The 23,236-nt window shown below is 36.9% G+C and overlaps 2 protein-coding genes across 3 annotated transcripts; one reads left to right on the top strand and one right to left on the bottom strand.

Moving 5' to 3' along the window:
• The first annotated feature begins 8,707 nt into the window (after window positions 1-8,707).
• LOC128166865 (cell division cycle protein 20 homolog) lies at window positions 8,708-13,559 on the top strand. The gene is made up of 8 exons (XM_052832300.1): window positions 8,708-8,995; window positions 9,107-9,220; window positions 9,340-9,548; window positions 10,144-10,241; window positions 11,644-11,857; window positions 11,956-12,081; window positions 12,962-13,148; window positions 13,308-13,559. Exons 1-8 carry the CDS (start codon window positions 8,749-8,751, stop codon window positions 13,418-13,420), a joined length of 1,308 nt encoding a protein of 435 aa, XP_052688260.1. The 5' UTR covers window positions 8,708-8,748; the 3' UTR covers window positions 13,421-13,559.
• Window positions 13,560-15,737: 2,178 nt separating this feature from the next.
• On the bottom strand, window positions 15,738-22,983 carry LOC128165193 (aminopeptidase O-like). 2 transcript variants are annotated; one of them, XM_052829457.1, is made up of 16 exons: window positions 22,166-22,983; window positions 21,737-21,903; window positions 21,345-21,450; window positions 21,032-21,217; window positions 19,652-19,838; window positions 19,152-19,270; window positions 18,919-19,009; window positions 18,732-18,839; window positions 18,603-18,643; window positions 18,432-18,495; window positions 18,028-18,084; window positions 17,812-17,877; window positions 17,482-17,598; window positions 17,018-17,107; window positions 16,722-16,848; window positions 15,738-16,171 (listed from the first exon to the last, which is right to left on the bottom strand). In XM_052829457.1, exons 1-16 carry the CDS (start codon window positions 22,975-22,977, stop codon window positions 16,152-16,154), a joined length of 2,358 nt encoding a protein of 785 aa, XP_052685417.1. In that variant the 5' UTR covers window positions 22,978-22,983; the 3' UTR covers window positions 15,738-16,151. The 2 variants fall into 2 exon arrangements, with proteins under 2 accessions (XP_052685417.1, XP_052685416.1); XM_052829456.1 differs by lacking the exon at window positions 15,738-16,171 and having other exon boundaries at window positions 16,480-16,848.
• Between the last annotated feature and the right edge of the window lie 253 nt (window positions 22,984-23,236).

Here is a 23,236-nt window from a genome sequence, read left to right as displayed (position 1 = left end):
AGTCTGTTACTAAGTTTGTATAAAAATAGAAGAATCACTTGAACGTCATAGTAGCCTCCCTTGGATACATGGAGGATCAATGGTTACTACTTACTGTGATGAATTTATTAGCGATACATAAATTGCTCGTATTTTGCTTATTTCTGGACGAATTTCGCAGTTCAAACACATTTCAGAATAGAAATTGAATGCTCTTTCTGTTGGTCACATTTATTTTTAGGTAGAAAGAAAGGAACACATGATCTGGCGTTGCCGACGTACTCGAAGCGCCTTTGTGGCGCAGCGCTATGAGGCTGTGCGGGATCATGGTTGCGCATGCACAGAACAAGGCGAATCTACTAAAATGAGTCAGTGACATGGGCAGCACATACGCGGGTATGGGTGGAAGTCAAAATATACAACTCAGTATGTAAATAAAGCTGAGATATATGAGATACGCGGACACTCTACTCATTTCCGGGGCTGAAAATAGGGTTGGGAGTGTGCTTTTTTTACGGCGTTTATTGCGTAAGGATAAGTGTGTGTATTTAGATTTATTGGAATCGCTAGAAAATTGCACACAGAACACATTAGCGAAAACCGCACTCAAATCGGTGCACAAATAAATATTTGGCGTTGAATCAAAGTCTGTTACTAAGTTTGGTTAAAAATAGAAAAATCACTTGAACGTCATAGTAGCCTCCCTTGGATACATACTATGATGAATTTATTAGCGATACATAAATTGCTCGTATTTCGCTAATTTCTGGACGAATTTCGCAGTTCAAACACATTTTAGAATAGAAATTGAATGCTCTTTCTGTTGGTCACATTTATTTTTAGGTAGGAAGAAAGGAACACATGATCCGGCGTTGCTGACGTACGCGAAGCGCCTTAGTCACTCAGCGCTAGGAGGCTGTGCGGGATCATGGTTGCGCATGCACAGAACAAGGCGCATGCACTAAAATGAGTCAGTAACATGGGCAGCACATACGCGGTTAGGGGTGGCAGTCAAAATATACAACTCAGTATGTAAATAAAGCTGAGATAAATGAGATACGCGGACACTCTACTCATTTCCGGTGCTGAAAATAGGGTTGGGAGTGTGCTTTTCTTACGGCGTTTATTGCGTAAGGATAAGTGTGTGTATTTAGATTTATTGGAATCGCTAGAAAATTGCACACAGAACACATTAGCGAAAACCGCACTCAAATCGGTGCACAAATAAATATTTGGCGTTGAATCAAAGTCTGTTACTAAGTTTGGTTAAAAATAGAAAAATCACTTGAACGTCATAGTAGCCTCCCTTGGATACATACTATGATGAATTTATTAGCGATACATAAATTGCTCGTATTTCGCTAATTTCTGGACGAATTTCGCAGTTCAAACACATTTTAGAATAGAAATTGAATGCTCTTTCTGTTGGTCACATTTATTTTTAGGTAGGAAGAAAGGAACACATGATCCGGCGTTGCCGACGTACTCGAAGCGCCTTAGTCACTCAGCGCTAGGAGGCTGTGCGGGATCATGGTTGCGCATGCACAGAACAAGGCGCATGCACTAAAATGAGTCAGTAACATGGGCAGCACATACGCGGTTAGGGGTGGCAGTCAAAATATACAACTCAGTATGTAAATAAAGCTGAGATAAATGAGATACGCGGACACTCTACTCATTTCCGGGGCTGAAAATAGGGTTGGGAGTGTGCTTTTCTTACGGCGTTTATTGCGTAAGGATAAGTGTGTGTATTTAGATTTATTGGAATCGCTAGAAAATTGCACACAGAACACATTAGCGAAAACCGCACTCAAATCGGTGCACAAATAAATATTTGGCGTTGAATTAAAGTCTGTTACTAAGTTTGTATAAAAATAGAAGAATCACTTGAACGTCATAGTAGCCTCCCTTGGATACATGGAGGATCAATGGTTACTACTTACTATGATGAATTTATTAGCGATACATAAATTGCTCGTATTTTGCTTATTTCTGGACGAATTTCGCAGTTCAAACACATTTCAGAATAGAAATTGAATGCTCTTTCTGTTGGTCACATTTATTTTTAGGTAGAAAGAAAGGAACACATGATCTGGCGTTGCCGACGTACTCGAAGCGCCTTTGTGGCGCAGCGCTATGAGGCTGTGCGGGATCATGGTTGCGCATGCACAGAACAAGGCGAATCTACTAAAATGAGTCAGTGACATGGGCAGCACATACGCGGGTATGGGTGGAAGTCAAAATATACAACTCAGTATGTAAATAAAGCTGAGATATATGAGATACGCGGACACTCTACTCATTTCCGGGGCTGAAAATAGGGTTGGGAGTGTGCTTTTTTTACGGCGTTTATTGCGTAAGGATAAGTGTGTGTATTTAGATTTATTGGAATCGCTAGAAAATTGCACACAGAACACATTAGCGAAAACCGCACTCAAATCGGTGCACAAATAAATATTTGGCGTTGAATCAAAGTCTGTTACTAAGTTTGGTTAAAAATAGAAAAATCACTTGAACGTCATAGTAGCCTCCCTTGGATACATACTATGATGAATTTATTAGCGATACATAAATTGCTCGTATTTCGCTAATTTCTGGACGAATTTCGCAGTTCAAACACATTTTAGAATAGAAATTGAATGCTCTTTCTGTTGGTCACATTTATTTTTAGGTAGGAAGAAAGGAACACATGATCCGGCGTTGCCGACGTACTCGAAGCGCCTTAGTCACTCAGCGCTAGGAGGCTGTGCGGGATCATGGTTGCGCATGCACAGAACAAGGCGCATGCACTAAAATGAGTCAGTAACATGGGCAGCACATACGCGGTTAGGGGTGGCAGTCAAAATATACAACTCAGTATGTAAATAAAGCTGAGATAAATGAGATACGCGGACACTCTACTCATTTCCGGTGCTGAAAATAGGGTTGGGAGTGTGCTTTTCTTACGGCGTTTATTGCGTAAGGATAAGTGTGTGTATTTAGATTTATTGGAATCGCTAGAAAATTGCACACAGAACACATTAGCGAAAACCGCACTCAAATCGGTGCACAAATAAATATTTGGCGTTGAATCAAAGTCTGTTACTAAGTTTGGTTAAAAATAGAAGAATCACTTGAACGTCATAGTAGCCTCCCTTGGATACATACTATGATGAATTTATTAGCGATACATAAATTGCTCGTATTTCGCTAATTTCTGGACGAATTTCGCAGTTCAAACACATTTTAGAATAGAAATTGAATGCTCTTTCTGTTGGTCACATTTATTTTTAGGTAGGAAGAAAGGAACACATGATCCGGCGTTGTCGACGTACTCGAAGCGCCTTAGTCACGCAGCGCTAGGAGGCTGTGCGGGATCATGGTTGCGCATGCACAGAACAAGGCGCATGCACTAAAACGAGTCAGTAACATGGGCAGCACATACGCGGTTAGGGGTGGGAGTCAAAATATACAACTCAGTATGTAAATAAAGCTGAGATAAATGAGATACGCGGACACTCTACTCATTTCCGGGGCTGAAAATAGGGTTGGGAGTGTGCTTTTTTTTTACGGTGTTAGTTGCGTTAGGATATTTGTTTGTTTAGATTCATTGGAATTGCTAGAAAATTGCGCACAGAACACATTAGCGAAAACCGCACTCAAATCGGTGCACAAATAAATATTTGGCGTTGAATTAAAGTCTGTTACTAAGTTTGTATAAAAATAGAAGAATCACTTGAACGTCATAGTAGCCTCCCTTGGATACATGGAGGATCAATGGTTACTACTTACTATGATGAATTTATTAGCGATACATAAATTGCTCGTATTTTGCTTATTTCTGGACGAATTTCGCAGTTCAAACACATTTTAGAATGGCAATTGAATGCTCTTTCTGTTGGTCACATTTATTTTTAGGTAGAAAGAAAGGAACACATGATCTGGCGTTGCCGACGTACTCGAAGCGCCTTTGTGGCGCAGCGCTATGAGGCTGTGCGGGATCATGGTTGCGCATGCACAGAACAAGGCGAATCCTATAAATGAGTCAGTGACATGGGCAGCACATACGCGGGTAGGGGTGGAAGTCAAAATATACAACTCAGTATGTAAATAAAGCTGAGATATATGAGATACGCGGACACTCTACTCATTTCCGGTGCTGAAAATAGGCTTGGGAGTGTGCTTTTCTTACGGCGTTAGTTGCGTTAGGATAATTGTTTGTTTAGATTCATTGGAATTGCTAGAAAATTGCACACAGAACACATTAGCGAAAACCGCACTCAAATCGGTGCACAAATAAATATTTGGCATTGAATTAAAGTCTGTTACTAAGTTTGGTTAAAAATAGAAAAATCACTTGAACGTCATAGTAGCCTCCCTTGGAAACATGGAGAAACAATGATTACTATGATGAATTTATTAGCGATACATAAATTGCTCGTATTTCGCTTATTTCTGGACGAATTTCGCAGTTCAAACACATTTTAGAATGGCAATTGAATGTTCTTTCTGTTGGTCACATTTATTTTTAGGTAGGAAGAAAGGAACACATGATCCGGCGTTGCCGACGTACGCGAAGCGCCTTAGTCACTCAGCGCTAGGAGGCTGTGCGGGATCATGGTTGCGCATGCACAGAACAAGGCGCATGCACTAAAATGAGTCAGTGACATGGGCAGCACATACGCGGTTAGGGGTGGGAGTCAAAATATACAACTCAGTATGTAAATAAAGCTGAGATAAATGAGATATGCGTACACTCTACTCATTTCCGGGGCTGAAAATAGGGTTGGGAGTGTGCTTTTTTTTTACGGCGTTAGTTGCGTTAGGATAATTGTTTGTTTAGATTCATTGGAATTGCTAGAAAATTGCGCACAGAACACATTAGCGAAAACCGCACTCAAATCGGTGCACAAATAAATATTTGGCGTTGAATTAGAGTCTGTTACTAAGTTTGTATAAAAATAGAAGAATCACTTGAACGTCATAGTAGCCTCCCTTGGAAACGTGGAGAAACAATGATTACTATGATGAATTTATTAGCGATACATAAATTGCTCGTATTTTGCTCATTTCTGGACGAATTTCGCAGTTCAAACACATTTCAGAATAGAAATCGAATGCTCTTTCTGTTGGTCACATTTATTTTTAGGTAGAAAGAAAGGAACACATGATCTGGCGTTGCCGACGTACTCGAAGCGCCTTTGTGGCGCAGCGCTATGAGGCTGTGCGGGATCATGGTTGCGCATGCACAGAACAAGACGCATGCACTAAAATGAGTCAGTGACATGGGCAGCACATACGCGGGTAGGGGTGGGAGTCAAAATATACAACTCAGTATGTAAATAATGCTGAGATAAATGAGATACGCGGACACTCTACTCATTTCCGGGGCTGAAAATAGGGTTGGGAGTGTGCTTTTTTTACGGCGTTTATTGCGTAAGGATAAGTGTGTGTATTTAGATTTATTGGAATCGCTAGAAAATTGCACACAGAACACATTAGCGAAAACCGCACTCAAATCGGTGCACAAATAAATATTTGGCGTTGAATCAAAGTCTGTTACTAAGTTTGGTTAAAAATAGAAAAATCACTTGAACGTCATAGTAGCCTCCCTTGGATACATACTATGATGAATTTATTAGCGATACATAAATTGCTCGTATTTCGCTAATTTCTGGACGAATTTCGCAGTTCAAACACATTTTAGAATAGAAATTGAATGCTCTTTCTGTTGGTCACATTTATTTTTAGGTAGGAAGAAAGGAACACATGATCCGGCGTTGTCGACGTACTCGAAGCGCCTTAGTCACGCAGCGCTAGGAGGCTGTGCGGGATCATCGCTGCGCATGCACAGAACAAGGCGCATGCACTAAAATGAGTCAGTGACATGGGCAGCACATACGCGGTTAGGGGTGGGAGTCAAAATATACAACTCAGTATGTAAATAAAGCTGAGATAAATGAGATACGCGGACACTCTACTCATTTCCGGTGCTGAAAATAGGGTTGGGAGTGTGCTTTTTTTTTACGGCGTTAGTTGCGTTAGGATAATTGTTTGTTTAGATTCATTGGAATTGCTAGAAAATTGCGCACAGAACACATTAGCGAAAACCACACTCAAATCGGTTCACAAATAAATATTTGGCGTTGAATTAAAGTCTGTTACTAAGTTTGTATAAAAATAGAAGAATCACTTGAACGTCATAGTAGCCTCCCTTGGATACATGGAGGATCAATGGTTACTACTTACTATGATGAATTTATTAGCGATACATAAATTGCTCGTATTTTGCTTATTTCTGGACGAATTTCGCAGTTCAAACACATTTCAGAATAGAAATTGAATGCTCTTTCTGTTGGTCACATTTATTTTTAGGTAGAAAGAAAGGAACACATGATCTGGCGTTGCCGACGTACTCGAAGCGCCTTTGTGGCGCAGCGCTATGAGGCTGTGCGGGATCATGGTTGCGCATGCACAGAACAAGGCGAATCTACTAAAATGAGTCAGTGACATGGGCAGCACATACGCGGGTATGGGTGGAAGTCAAAATATACAACTCAGTATGTAAATAAAGCTGAGATATATGAGATACGCGGACACTCTACTCATTTCCGGGGCTGAAAATAGGGTTGGGAGTGTGCTTTTTTTACGGCGTTTATTGCGTAAGGATAAGTGTGTGTATTTAGATTTATTGGAATCGCTAGAAAATTGCACACAGAACACATTAGCGAAAACCGCACTCAAATCGGTGCACAAATAAATATTTGGCGTTGAATCAAAGTCTGTTACTAAGTTTGGTTAAAAATAGAAAAATCACTTGAACGTCATAGTAGCCTCCCTTGGATACATACTATGATGAATTTATTAGCGATACATAAATTGCTCGTATTTCGCTAATTTCTGGACGAATTTCGCAGTTCAAACACATTTTAGAATAGAAATTGAATGCTCTTTCTGTTGGTCACATTTATTTTTAGGTAGGAAGAAAGGAACACATGATCCGGCGTTGCCGACGTACGCGAAGCGCCTTAGTCACTCAGCGCTAGGAGGCTGTGCGGGATCATGGTTGCGCATGCACAGAACAAGGCGCATGCACTAAAATGAGTCAGTAACATGGGCAGCACATACGCGGTTAGGGGTGGCAGTCAAAATATACAACTCAGTATGTAAATAAAGCTGAGATAAATGAGATACGCGGACACTCTACTCATTTCCGGTGCTGAAAATAGGGTTGGGAGTGTGCTTTTCTTACGGCGTTTATTGCGTAAGGATAAGTGTGTGTATTTAGATTTATTGGAATCGCTAGAAAATTGCACACAGAACACATTAGCGAAAACCGCACTCAAATCGTTGCACAAATAAATATTTGGCGTTGAATCAAAGTCTGTTACTAAGTTTGGTTAAAAATAGAAAAATCACTTGAACGTCATAGTAGCCTCCCTTGGATACATACTATGATGAATTTATTAGCGATACATAAATTGCTCGTATTTCGCTAATTTCTGGACGAATTTCGCAGTTCAAACACATTTTAGAATAGAAATTGAATGCTCTTTCTGTTGGTCACATTTATTTTTAGGTAGGAAGAAAGGAACACATGATCCGGCGTTGCCGACGTACGCGAAGCGCCTTAGTCACTCAGCGCTAGGAGGCTGTGCGGGATCATGGTTGCGCATGCACAGAACAAGGCGCATGCACTAAAATGAGTCAGTAACATGGGCAGCACATACGCGGTTAGGGGTGGCAGTCAAAATATACAACTCAGTATGTAAATAAAGCTGAGATAAATGAGATACGCGGACACTCTACTCATTTCCGGTGCTGAAAATAGGGTTGGGAGTGTGCTTTTCTTACGGCGTTAATTGTGTTAGGATAAGTGTGTGTTTAGATTCATTGGAATTGCTAGAAAATTGCGCACAGAACACCCCTAGCCTCCCTTGGAAACATGGAGAAACAATGATTACTATGATGAATTTATTAGCGATACATAAATTGCTCGTATTTTGCTTATATCTGGACGAATTTCGCAGTTCAAACACATTTTAGAATGGCAATTGAATGCTCTTTCTGTTGGTCACATTTATTTTTAGGTAGGAAGAAAGGAACACATGATCCGGCGTTGTCGACGTACTCGAAGCGCCTTAGTCACGCAGCGCTAGGAGGCTGTGCGGGATCATCGCTGCGCATGCACAGAACAAGGCGCATGCACTAAAATGAGTCAGTGACATGGGCAGCACATACGCAGGTAGGGGTTGGAGTCAAAATACAAATTGTGTTAACAACTCTGTCTATATGAATAAATGATATATGCATAAAACGGGGAAGTTGAGTTCAGGGGGTGGTGGTTGCAGTCTTTTATCTGAAAGTTTCTGATTTGGGACAGTGATAAAAGTTATAGTGAAATTTGATATAAAGAACCAAATAATATGAGAGATACGACGCATTATACACACACTCTTTCGTTTGACATAAAGTAAAAAAGTATTTTTCCTCAGTCAGCTGCAAAACAAAAACAAAAATGAAAAAGAAATATAGTTCAAAATATTAAGCATGCTGCATTGTATTATATTATTATGTATTAATTAGTGTTAATTCCCGTCATTTCACGGGATATCATCTAGTATAAGAAAAAACAACGTATATGAGATCAGCTAAGAAAGTCCGTGGCATGTGTCTACTTTTAGAAACGAACACAACTCGTTTCACATGAGTGATCCTGTTATCGAGTAAAGAATGCTCTAGTCGTTTCACTTGAGTGATCATCGTATTCAGGCAAAGAATGGCAAAGTAATGGCTGCCGGTAAGCTGAGTTCTCCGAAAGTTTCCACGTACGATCGTTTTATTCCATATCGACCACACCTAAATGTAGATGTGGCCCACGCTCGGGTGATGAGCCCTCCCAGTGGTGCCAGGAATTGTCAGTCCCCCTGGTACGACGAGCGCTTGTTAATCTACAGCGATGTTCTGGGTGGAATTCTCGATACTCCCGGACACAAACAAGTGTTGCCCATCTTTCAACAAAGCCCGGAAGCAACAAGTAAGTAAACAACTACCGGACCACTATATAAAGAATATCTTTTTGGTAGCTTGTTGATTATTTATAAAATAGATCATTATTTCCTAAACTGACATTGACCAATCGATTTAGGTCCCACAACACCACTCTTTGATGACCCAAAATCATGTTCAAGAAAAACCAGAAGGAGGGTTGCATCATCCCCCAAAAATATCCTGGATATGCCGAAAATAAGGAACGATTTCTGTAAGTAACCATATGTAGTTTTTGTAAAAAATATCGTTCAAAAAGTCATTTTGCCAAATAAATATTTACAAGTAGATACTATCATACGTTCTATAAATATGTACTCTCTGTCCATACAGATACCAATGTTCTTGACTGGGGACAGTCCAACAAAATTGCTGTGGCTTTAGAGCAGACGACATACATCTGGGATGTAGAGTCCAAAATTTGCAAGAAGATAAATGTCGCCTCGGAGGAAGAGGAAGCCAGCTTGTATTTTGTATCTGCCGTCTGCTGGGACAACGAGGGCCACCTTGTGGCAACGGGAGATAACAAGGGACATCTGAAGGTTAAAGCATCTACTACAATCTATAAGAAAAAGGAAAAAATTACTTATCATGTTTACCAAATACATGTATATTTAAACAATAAAATGCTTTCTTTGGTGATTCATTCGGGATATGAAGGTAGCGACATTGCAGGAAAAATACATAACGCGGGTTATGTAAATTTTTCCTGCAATGATCGCTACCTTCATAACCCGCATGATTTTTTCGTGCAGTCCGGGATTTTACTAATGTCGCTGTAGGTTCAGACTAATCGATAAACAGGGCGTGTCAATTTCAGTCCTGTCACTTTCAGCCGCTGTAGATTTCGACCAATCGATAAATAGGGCGTGTAGATTTCAGTCTAACGTAGTTGTTTCTATAGAGCTTTGAATTAACTATAAGTTTCAGTAAGAAATAGAGGAAATTATGCTTGGTATAGATGTAAATATACATGTATATACCATGCCTCGAGAAGACGCTTGGAGTAATTTGAAACGAAAAAACAAAAATCAAAACACCTGCATCTTCCCTATACCCAGCCTTTACTGTGAGGGAGCATATCGTATTTTGTATATATATATATATATATATAAGGCATAATTTATCATTTGGCAGGTTTTCGACCCTGAAACGGAGAAAATTATACAGAATATTGGAGTAAATGGAAATGCCACAATCAGCGTTTTAAGATGGAGAACGCACGAACTATACACGTAAATATAAACCATGTAAATTATGGGATTGAAAATAGAAAATTCTTTATTAGTAACACAATGATTAAGCATGTTGTTATTCATTTATAAGTCTTCCATGTATTTGACCGAGACAAATGATTAAGGTGTTTGCTATGATCTTCCTCTTTATTTCTTCTGTTTGTCCGACACACTTTTTCTATGCTTAGATTTAAACAAAAAAAAATCATGATTTTCTTATCGAAATGTATAGATGATAGCAATCGAATCGACTCATATTTTTCTGATCAGACATTTCACCGTGACCTCACTACAATGTATATCATATTTTGCGCTTACATCACTCTTCGGTGTGTTTGGCACGCCAAATTCACAAAAATGAGCTAATCATAGTTTCACAGTCGATGAACTAAGTTTAACGGTTTAACGACGATAGTCTATATTTTACATCTGTAAACCATAGTTAACGCGATCATCTATGTTTCAGAAGAGCAAAACTATGATTAACACTGAAAACAACCATCTGTGATTACAAAACATAATTCATATGATAAATATAGTTTCACGATTGTAAAACTATGATTTACAACTCTTTTAAACTATATTTTATATTTATCAGCAAAATCTATTGTTAACGTTATTTGCAGACAGATAAACTTAGATTATCATCCGTTAACGTTAACTATAGTTAACAACCGTTACATATAGTTTTATAGATGAAAACTATAGTTAATAAATCGCATGACAGGCGCATGACGTCATATATTTTCCTCATTATAAATTTTTTTTACATCTGTAAGTGTACAGAAGGTATACAGCAAAACACACCTGTCATTAATAAAAATCACCCCTCAATCAGCATCTTCTGCCTAACTTATGCGATGAAAAGCTGAAGGGAGAACGGTAGTTGACTGACATTATTGTGTCATACTTTGGACACTCCCAAATTTTGCGCTGATATTCGTCGATTTTGAATTTGATCAATATACAAGTTAAAATTAGGAAAATTGATAATAAATACTGTCAATTATAACTTTTTTGACGCAAATTTTATATAAACTTGTTTATATATTAATACATATCACCGGATCTTTGTAGCACAGTGGGTATAATTTTGGTCTGTTGACCCACAGCACCCAATATCAAATACTGCAAGGTTTTGTTGTTATGAATAACGATGAGTCTTTAAAAGTTGACCCCCCAAAGATTGCACCATTTTTCTGTCATTTTCAAGTCGATCGCATGCTAGAATTCAAAGTATCCAAGGAATATATATGGAAGGATGTGAAGGACTCTAGTGAAATCAATTGAACTGTCCAAATTTTTTTACCTGACCCCAGACCGTGACTTAAATGTTCCTTATTTTGCTTACGTCATTTTATTCATCATTTTTTCACCAGACCTCTCACTATCTTTCTGTTAGTGGAAACCGTAACGGGGGTGTTATCCAGTACGATACAAGGTGTCCAAATCTTGGTGGTAGACGGTTGGGACACGGACAAGATGTCTGCGGCATGGCAATGTCCCATAATTCCCACCATGTGGTGACTGGCGGAAATGGAGGACTGGTGCGGTTATGGGATTTGCGCACGCATCAGTGTTTTCGAACAATCAAAGCGCACAGCGCATGTGCCAAGGTATGGTTCGGTTCTTTTACACTCTAATGAATTTTGGTTTAATTTTTCTCATAATTTGAAAGTCAATATCGGTAATTTTCAATTTGAAATATACACAGGCACTTGCATGGTGTCCTTGGAGAAGTAGTGTTATAGCAACGGGTGGCGGCGCACAGGATGGGTACATCAGACTATGGCAGATCCACACCGGGGAAATGATTGGTGAGGTTTCAACCAACTCACAGGTATGCGACAGTCCTGAGTGAATTCCCAAGTTCACTGTTTTATACAGAACCAGATATTCAAATACTAGTATATCAATTTGCAAAAATGGTCTTTAACTACTGCAAACATTAATTAAGCTTTAGCAAAAATATGTGATATGCGTTTTACAAAAGAACTTACGACTTACGACCGAATTAATTAATGGTAAATGATCGCCAACTATTTAATGATTTATTCTTATGGCTGGAAAATATAATTATGAGAATTGAAATGTTTATATTTACATTCTACTGTGTTTTTCCATTAAATTCCGTGATGTTTAAATGCCTCTAAATGCAACAAGTAGTCAAAGGTCAAATTGACGAGTTTTATTATGACGTCACAAACGTTGAACGCTGTAATCTGCAACGTCACAAGCTAAAATCAAAGTTCACGCTTATGGCTGTTACTGTGGCTCTTCCATTAATATTAACTTACCCTTAGGATAAGATAGGAATTTTAAGGTATGAATCACATTTGCAGACAAGGCAAGAAGTTAAAAAAAATGTAAATATAAGCATTAAATCATGATTTTTTGAAGTATACACTCTCATAACTGCAGCGGTGTGTGCATACAAATTTTCATAACGCGCTAACGCGCGTTACTCAATTTGTATGCACACACCGCTGCAGTTATGAGAGTGTATACTTCAAAAAATCATGATTCAATGCTATAGTAAACAAATGGTTTTAAGTCAATTTTGTTCATTCAATATCAATTTACGAGACTGTTAATATTTACTACTTTTTCGTACTTTTTCGTAAGTTCTTTTGCAAAATGCAGCCCAGATACTTTCTTTTTTGCACAAGTAAGGACTTAGGCTATTATATCAGTCACTTAAAACGGCCGATTTTTATTAGATATGTGGTTTGTTGTGGTCCCAAGAGTATCAAGAACTTGCTTCTAGTCACGGTTCAGTAACTCCAGAAAATAACGACATCGTCCTGTGGAGGATGTCCAGATTTCAATTCGAACCCCAGACTAGACTTCAGCAGCATCTCGCGAGACCACTTCACATGGCGCTCAGTCCTAATGGTACCACTATTGGTAAGTTCTTTGAAAAAAAATACCATCATTTTGTTGTCCCGCATGACATGCATTTTGATCATATAGTTCGTACTCTTAATTGCCGCCATTTTTTTTTTATCCCATAAGGAATGCATTCTGATCATTATTTCGTTATTTTCATGCTTTTGTCTTTTGCAGCTTCTGCGGGAGTGGATGAAATGATGTGCATCTGGGAATGTTTTCCAGAAAATCGCGATCACCTTCGGAGACAGTCGTCTTCGACCTTAGCACTGGACCAGATGATTCGATGAAATTCCGAGTTTAGTAGATGATTCGATGACTGTCGTGTGTTCTGTAACGAATGGTCCCAATCACTGTGATTTCTATAATTGTAGATATCAATGTTTTGTTTTTGTTGTAGAGTCTGAATTAAAAGTATGTATTTCTGTTGGCGATAGTCTCTTTAGCTCACATAAGCTGAAAGCTCCAGTGAGCTTTTCTAATCACTTTTTGTCTTGCGCCGTATGTCCGTCCGTCTGTCCTTAAACTTGGGGTTTTTTTTTTTTACATTTTCGAATTTTCGACATCTTTTCCCGAACCACTTGGTTAATTTCAACCAAACTTGCATTATTTTGTGAAAGTGATTAAATTTGTTCAAATGAAGTGTCACGCCCTCTTTCAAAGGGAGATAATTCAGATTTAATAAAAATTTGTTGAGTATTTTCAATTTTTTTTCTGAATAACTAATCGATTACAGGCACGTAGCATAGTTTTTGAAAGGGGGGGGGGGGGCAGACTCATCCAAAAAATCTTGACGAACAAAAAAAAACCAAAAAAAAAAGAAAAAAGAGAAAAGGAAATTAGGACATTCCCAAAATCTTCAAAATCCTAATCCGTGGTGGGGGCTGCTGGCGTAGTATCTCCTTATTATCATATTAATTTTTTACATGCGCCCAAAAAAGTGGGGGGGGGGGGGGGGGGGCAACTCCATGATAATCCCCCCCCCCCCCCCCGATGCTACGTGCCTGGATTAGGAACACTTTAAATTTATGTGGAAGTATCCTTTTGTTCAAATCAAGATCCCTGGTGGTACAATGGGGTTTTAGTGTTTGGACACAATAGGTGGTCGACTTTTTACATAGGATTATATAGAGAAAAATTTAATTAATAGAGATAATTATAATTCTTTAATTTTTCATTTCTTTTTCTTTTTGACGAAAAGCCCGATTGTTATAGAGTAAACAAGGAAACGCCATTCGAAAATTTTTACGTCGAACCACAAAGATAATTTCTCATCAAATTGGTCAATTAGGCTTGAGTCGTATTACATAGGCGTCGGAACTGGAGAAGGGAGGTTAAGTCTCCCCCCCCCCCCCCCCCCCCACCCATCCCAGCGCCCACTCCATGTCTTTTGAAAAGGTACATGATATAGGAAAAGAAAATTATGGCTTAGCCAAACAAACCTTTTTTTTATACATGTATATTTTGGCTGTTATACATACCCCCTTTCAATTGTCTTCCAGCGGCTACTAGTACCGGTATGTATTAAGATTTATTTTTTTTCATTATAGATTCACTTTAAACCATCGCTCAATCAGTTATTTTTTTAATATTGCATCAAGTTTTGTGGACCATCATATTTATAAGTAAACCAATATTTAATTGATATTCAAAGAAAGTATGATTATCATACAATTTTGTATTCTATGAAATTGTGTCAAGCCCCGCCACAATATGATTATCTAATATTTTGATATAAGAGATCATTAACTATGATTTTCCTACACATGTATTATGATCAAGGCTGTCTCAAAAAGGCGATGCCTCATCTCGTTGAGCTCTGTAATCTGTGATCACCTACCGGTATGTTTGTAACATACATATACATGTACGTACAAAAGGATTTTGTTGCAATACTTCAACTTCGGAAAAAATCTCTATTAAGTGAAATTGGACCCCTATCCATCCTTTCAAATTGACTCGGTTGTATTTTTATATGGGTCCATTCTTTGCTGTGTTTTTTTCTAGAATAGGGATAATCTATTTTTTATTTTATAAAAAAAATTTTCAAACTTACTATATACTGTATAATTAGAACTTTTGCGTTTGAAAAATTGTTTTATGTAGTAAGGTAAATTTCAATGGAAAAAATTATCTCTATATTATATATTATATATTATTGAACCAAGTAGGCAAATGCACCATCTTATTAATCCATCTTCTTTTATTAATATTTAATTTTTTTAAGGGGGAGGGGGGGGGGGGGGGGTTACTCATAATTAAAGTCAAAATATTTTGGAATGGCTTTGATGCTACACATACATGTATTTAACAGTACACCATATTTTAGTCTGAACAGATTCTTGGGTTCTGAGAAAATTCGCTATAATCTTAATAATTCCGATGTTTATGCAAAGACAGTCAACGGCTAGGCCACTAAGTTGAAAAGTTCCTTCAGCTTGAAGTCTGTTAAGTTTGAATTTTTTTTTTTGAAATGTTAAACTTTTTATGCAACATTTAATCAATTTAATTATGTATATGAGAAATATATATGATATCCTAATGAAGGTATCTTCAAAAGACAAATAACTTTGTTGCAAGGTAAATCTTTGATATTCAGTAAAAAAAGAGAGAGAAAATATATTCACGTTCTTTTCATTTCATTTTTTTCAGACACGTAATTTCCATAATGACCCTCACATATACTGTAATATAGGCATTCAATTTCTTTTATTTTGTAAAAATTGTAACACACTTGTACAAAAATGTAATAATAAGAATTTTATGCCAAGATCTTGAAGGAGGGTTATTTCAGTCTGCACTTTCCGACGTAATGCAACATTTATAATGTCAATCCTTTGAGTTTACGAAATATTGGGATGCTTTCTGGCTACCTGCATGTTTTCTCTGAGTCTGGATAAAACTTTTGAAAACATGTGAAACCCATCTTACAGCTGGAAACTATGATTCCTCTCAATGGGGTTCAGCAACCTAGGTGATAATGTGAATAAGCATTGAGCATCGGATACCCAAAAGTGGTCTTCAGTCCCCAAACAGCATGGTATGGACTGTGTTGTAATTGTCTGTGCTCTTCAGTCCCCAAACAGCATGGAATGGACTGAGTTGTAATTGTCTGTGCTCTTCAGTCCCCAAACAGCATGGAATGGACTGTGTTGTAATTGCCTGTGCTCTTCAGTCCCCAAACAGCATGGAATGGACTGTGTTGTAATTGCCTGTGCTCTTCAGTCCCCAAACAGCATGGTATGGACTGAGTTGTAATTGCCTGTGCTCTTCAGTCCCCAAACAGCATGGAATGGACTGAGTTGTAATTGCCTGTGCTCTTCAGTCCCCAAACAGCATGGTATGGACTGAGTTGTAATTGTCTGTGCTCTTCAGTCCCCAAACAGCATGGTATGGACTGTGTTGTAATTGCCTGTGCTCTTCAGTCCCCAAACAGCATGGTATGGACTGAGTTGTAATTGTCTGTGCTCTTCAGTCCCCAAACAGCATGGAATGGACTGTGTTGTAATTGCCTGTGCTCTTCAGTCCCCAAACAGCATGGTATGGACTGAGTTGTAATTGTCTGTGCTCTTCAGTCCCCAAACAGCATGGAATGGACTGTGTTGTAATTGTCTGTGCTCATACTGTGCTGAAGTTGTTGGAAACATTTGTGTGCGAGGTCAATCAACGCTTTCCTGCCACTCAACATCATTTCACCATAAAGGTACACCCCCATGCCCTAGAATGATGAAATAAATAAACAGTAGGTCATAGAGGTAATTTAATTTAAAGTACATGTACCAGTAGACATCAGTCTGGACAAGTACATTATGAAGAAAACGCATGTTTCAGATTTTATTTAATTAAACATTTTTTCTTTTCATGACCCGAGTACAATTTTTCTTTACCTGGTGGTCTAGGAGAAAATTCTGAATGTCTTTATTGAATTTATTTCCTTGTTTGCATTTTATTACAAGTTCACACCACCTATGTTTGATCTAAAAGAAAAAAGAAAAGCACAGTATTAGAATTAAATAAAGAAACATTGCATGATACCGGTAGTCTGATTATCCCCCCTCCGCCACACTTCTTCCCTCTCCAAGAGAATATGCATATTAGAAATAAACATTTTCCAGACTGGCAGCTTAGGCTAAAAAAAAATTAATGTTTTGGCCTTCATGTACCACCGCATTAGGTAAGATGCTGCCACATAAATTAATTTTTTTGGCATGTAGAAAGGGAAATAACTCAATTTTCAGTTAAAATACAAAAATTGAGTTATTTCCCTTTGCAAAATAAAAGTAAAATACGTCTGTCTTCCTCATTATACACTGATTTATAGATCAACATGTGATTAATAAGTGTTCCATACCTCTGCATTACAGTTATCTATGTTGTACTTTTTCTTTAGACAAGACAAGGCAATCAGTGGTATCTCTTTTACATCCAGGAGTAGCTCCAAAAATAGTAATAATTCATCTGGGTTAAACTGAAACATTAAAAAATCAATTTTCTGCAAGATAAGCTGATATTTGACAAAGATTTACATTATTGCGTTAGTTTGTCTCTTTTTTTTTTTTTTTTTAGCAAAATTGTAAAATATTATCAGAAATATTAAGTAATAAGGAATTGAAGATAAAGCTAATTTTGTTCGAATATTTCTGTAAATTAATTCCTTGAAAATGACATAATAAAAACTCACATCTTTTAAAGTATCTTGGGCAAACTTTGTTGTTTTTCTTTTACAGCTTTTGCAAAATTCTTTAACCTAAGACAGAGAAAAGACATTGCCGGTAATGATAAAAAGCAATAAAGTTTTAAAAATATGTATCACCTACAAAATGATATTTTACATTGAATCAAAACTAAACAGCTGGTTGTTTTTTTTTTTTTTTTTTGTTTTTTTACAAAGGCATACCTGTCTTTTGAATGAGGACATTACACCACTCTCTGTCTCCATCATTTGTAAAAGAGGCTTTAAAAAAAAATTGAAAAACACTTTCTAAAACAGTTTTTCCGTTGTTTTTTAATCTTTCCTTTTTTAGTCAACTTTCATTAATATCTACATGTACTGTGGAATCATTGGAATTCATGGTGGCTCAATTTTTGTGGTAATCGCGGGTAGCCCTTGCCCAAGAATTAACACCCCCAGCAAAAACTAATTTTAAGAAGATCAAGTTTCCTACTGAAACTGAAAGCTGACGCATCCAAGAAATTACATCCCCACAAATAAGCAAAAAAAAACCCCACAATCCATGAAAATTGGCCCCATTCCACAGCATATTTTAGAAAGAAAAATGATTCATTCTAAGTTTGACTCACTGAGGGTATCCCTGAGCACTCTAACCAAACTAAGGACAACTCTGGTGCTGTAACTTCTGCTGCTCTAAAACAATCATTTACCTTTATTACAAAAGGAACAAAACATAAAGCCCAATTAATTAATTAGAAGAGCATTTCATTCAGCAGCTTGCGAGAGTGTGAAATTCTTACGAAATTTGTTCACATTCCTGGATGAAGAATTGTAGCACTTCCTATAAACAAAATATTGCATTCATTTTATGTAAAGAAAATCTGGTACATGTTATAATTTATTGAAAAAAAAAATCAATCAAAACCTACCTGAGATGAAACAAGTTTTCCATGATACTTTTGCACATACTTCCTGAGACAAGCAAGAAACTCTAAAGATCCTGCCATTTTTTCTAGGTATCTTAGTAGAAAATATCCCTAAAATAAATAACATACATGTACTCTCTCTGAATGTGTATATAAGACTCAAAATAAATAGGTTATTGAAGTCTCTTACTTTGAGATAATGAACCTGTAAATACTTCTTCTCTGGGTTCATTCCATTCTTAACAAAAGTTTTGTTGGTGCTCAATTCACAGCAATCAGGTCTATAAAAATGAAAAGATACCTGGTAATCTGTTAAATAAAATATACAGGTTCATAAACCCAACTCTCTCTCTCTCTCCAAGTTTTTAATGTTTAACAAAGCAAAATACTTAATACTCAGCTACCAATAAAACTTTAACATACTTCAGAGTCTGTAGGCTTTCCTCTGTATTTTGCTGTTCAGCAGTCAGAGTTCTTAACTTTACAAAATCTCTCAGGTATCGAACATCACTCTCCTCCTTTTCCGAGATCATTCCAGCTGTCTGCAGAAAACAAAAGAAGTGATTTGCAACTTCCGGTACATTACATTTTTATCTTGAAATAACTCAGCTATTTTTTTTATATTACAGTAAGCATGCATTCTCAAAACCCTAGATTTACAAAAATAAAAGCAGAAATTATATACCGGTATTCTATTTCAGTCTGTATTGTTTTGTTGAATACATGTTTGTATCATAAAAATATTGATAAAGGTGTAGGGGGCTTTCAGTAAGAAATAAATTAGACATAAATTCATTGCAAATTATCTTATTAATACAATTTGTTATTAGACGCTGCAGCTCAAGGTCACTTCTTTTCGTAGTTCAACCCAACAAAATTCAACAAATACTGATGAAAGCACAGAACTTGATTTTTTTTTTTACTTTTAGGACTCTGGTGTGTATGATGTCCTCTAGATAGGTACAGAAGCCCTCGGTCAGCCATTCCTCTGTCCAGTCTAACGGACCAATCACAATGCCGAACCATGTGTGACACACCTCGTGTGCCAGCCGGTAAAACATGGACAAATCTGAATGTAGGAGGGACTGGGAGATGTACAAAACACTTGGGCTGAAAAATAAACCATTGAAAAATATTCATGAAAATCATATTTTCAATTAAATTGCATATGGTATGAAGATCTGAAAAAAATCTAGAGCAACATAGAAAATTTTTAAATAAACCAATTTGGCAAAGACACATCATTTAAGGTTGCAAGGGAATAAAATGCAGACTTCCTTATTTGGTGTTACCGTAATAGTTGGTATATTTTAAATAATTTAAATGTACAATTACATGATTGTACATTTATGAATATGTAACTCTATTTTAATTAATTAATGATATATATATACAAAGCTATGTGTCAATTAATATTGACCAGCAATAATGTATGTATCATTTTATCAACATTGTGTATACATTGAATAAAGATAATTAATCAAATAATAAAATAAAATATTTCAATGAATAATTCATTAATAACTAAATCTTTTGATCCACCACTGATACTCTCAGTACACCTGTAAGAGGGTACCTGAGTAGTATTTAAGCTTTATTTATTCCTTAAATTTCATTGGTTAAAACTTTTACCTCCAAAACTTTGACCTAAGACAAAGACATTTAATCAGCTACTGCCAATCTAGACTGACTTGAAATTTGTGCATGATCTGGCTTTAGTTATATTATAAGAGACTGAGCAGAACCAATAATTATGTAAGAACTAACTTTTCTCTTCTAATTAACAAGTTGTAAATTAATCATCTCATAATTTATTCTGAGTTATCAAACTAAATTCAATGTATAAAGTGTGAAAGATATTAGAGTGAATGTGTTTTTTTAATTACAGTCATAGTACTTCATACTCATACAGTAGATTCAGTAATTAAGACTGAAAGCTCTGTTCCATAAACAGGTACTTATTCTTTGTCATAAATATATGCTTAATTTTATACTTTTTACAAGAATATATAATTGAAATATGAATGTTCAATACTGATCATGATGATAGATCTGAATTAAGTGTTTTATTAAATGCTGTGACAAGGGGAATCACTCTGTCTTATTTATAGCATATGTGCATTGAACATGTATATGAAATTGAATTATATTTATGCATATTTACAGGGTGATTTATTGTGATAATATGATAAATCATATATCAACGAACCAGCAGGTGTCTGTTTATACTCATTACATAGGACCCCTGTTACATTACTAAAGCATTAATTAGTGTACAGAATGGAAAAGGATTTCATCCTTGCCTTGCCATTCCTAGACTGTCAAAAGATGAGGGCACCACTAAAATATCCTGTCTTTTCATGGGATGTGGGCCCAACACAGTGGTGACTTCCTTCAGACACAAAGGAATGTATCGATGAATGTCATTCATTTTGGTCATCAATGTCTCAGGACCAAAGACACGGTAGGGGATACTCTCATTGGCAGACCTACCATAAATCAAAATGGAATTTTGTCTTTGAAATGACATGTCAAATGTACCAAATAATTCTATTATGCTAGTCATTTACACGATTGATTGTATCTTTTCATGATGCAGTTCAAACAATGACTGACTGATTTTGGAGTTTTGGCTTTTTGCACTCCTTCCAAGATCCAACAGCAAGAGAAAGAGTAGAACTAGGCATCGGGAAGGTTGTCCAAAAGTAGAAACATTCCATGCCTATACCCAAAGAAAATTAAATGAGTGAGTGAAGTTCAAGGCATTTACATTTGTACTTACAATGGGTGGATATCCATGTACTAGTAAGGCATTGTATTGTATCACCTTTTTTAAAACAAACCAATATCCACTCAATTTTGATGTGAGACTCCTTCCTAACCTACTTTCTAGAAGAATATTCAAAAAAGGGAAAGCATCACAAAGAACAAAAATTTTCCTGGCAATAAAGAAGGACTGATAGTATCTTCCTTTTCTTCAATTCTCCCTGATGTGAAAGACTACTCACCATCACTACACTCTCTACACTGTGGCTCTAGGTCTCCACTCATAATGACAGTGAGTCCCTGTTGTACTGTTATGTAGGCTTGCCAAGTAGCCAGGGCTTCTGGAACATCCTGACTTGGAAACAGTGAGCGATTGTTGACCCAGTGCCCATGTGTGTACACACAATCACTGCAACCATAAAATAGAGCTCTGCATCATAAAAAGAGAGCAAAATATTGGATTTTTAAACAAATGATTTACCCATTTTGGATGGCAATCAATTTAATTTATAAACACGTATAATATAAAGGATTTAAAATTGATATTGATTGAGCTTTGTCAATTATCAGAGCGCATCTCTGGACTTTTAAAGGTATGGATGCTAGATAAATAAAAATAAAGTTACGGCATGCTTATTATATTCAAGAACATAAACAGAAACGGTACTGACTTGCCATCCTGATCCTTGGTCCATTTCAGAGACAGACCATCTGTGGTTGTTTTGTACGATATTTTAATTGCTCTGAGATTGTCCTCAGATTCTTTCTGACTTGGAACCTTAATTTTTAAACACTGGTCTCCCAAATCATACTGAAGCAAGTTCTCTGATGTCTGTCCCTCATCTGTTGACCAATGGGGTGAGCTTAGTGTTTGTGCATCAATGCTTGTAGTTACCTCTGTCTCTGATACACTTTGTATTTCCAGTTCATGACAGTCCAATATCAGAATAAAATCTTTATTATTTTCTTTCTCACAGTCAAACCTCTGTAGGTTTGCATCATAAGATATGTTTGTATCATCTTTTAAAGAAACTGATTGCTTTAAATGTTTATTCATTGGGAGTGTAGCTGCTGAAATATCTGTGTCATTGACTTTTCTTTTCATACTTGTTTTTCCTACATCACACATCACTCTACATTTCTCATCTACAATTTCAATGTAATTGTTAACTGGTTCATTTTCACTTGATAATTCTGCAACAAAACTTTTACTTTTGAGTTCTTCTTTCTCCTCTATCGGGGTGGTTTCAGAATCTGCACTTTTTGGTGTTGTATTTTCAGAGATACCAGAGTCGATATCAAGTGGATCTGGAAGTCGATCCCTCTTCATTTGTTTGGTAAAATAAACAGTTGTACTTCCTTGAAAAAAATCGTTACAGAGATCACATTTGAGATCTATCAAGTAGTGATGAACCTGTATATCCGAGGAGTTAGATGACAGTGGCAGATCTAATTCTCCTCTTTTCTGGACATTAGCGTCCATCTTTAGTCATTTAAGCCTGAGGTTGACCAATTCTTCGATTGTATAGTATTATTGTAACAACCCATGTACGAACTACATCGATTTTTAGCACAAATAGTAATAGCTGTACAGCCTGTTACGTGTACTTGTCCATTTCGTGCAGATGCACATGTCTTTTCTTGCCCTGATAAAGTCGAAATTGGAGTCAATTAAGATGTCGGCATACCATATCGCACTATTTATCCTGAAGGAAACATGGAAATAGTAATTGTCTGTGAAA

The sequence above is a fragment of the Crassostrea angulata genome, chromosome 10 (assembly GCF_025612915.1).
Source record: "Crassostrea angulata isolate pt1a10 chromosome 10, ASM2561291v2, whole genome shotgun sequence".
NCBI lineage: Eukaryota > Metazoa > Mollusca > Bivalvia > Ostreida > Ostreidae > Magallana > Magallana angulata.
Note: the sequence above shows the minus strand (reverse complement) of the source record. Positions and strands in the feature narration are given on the sequence as shown.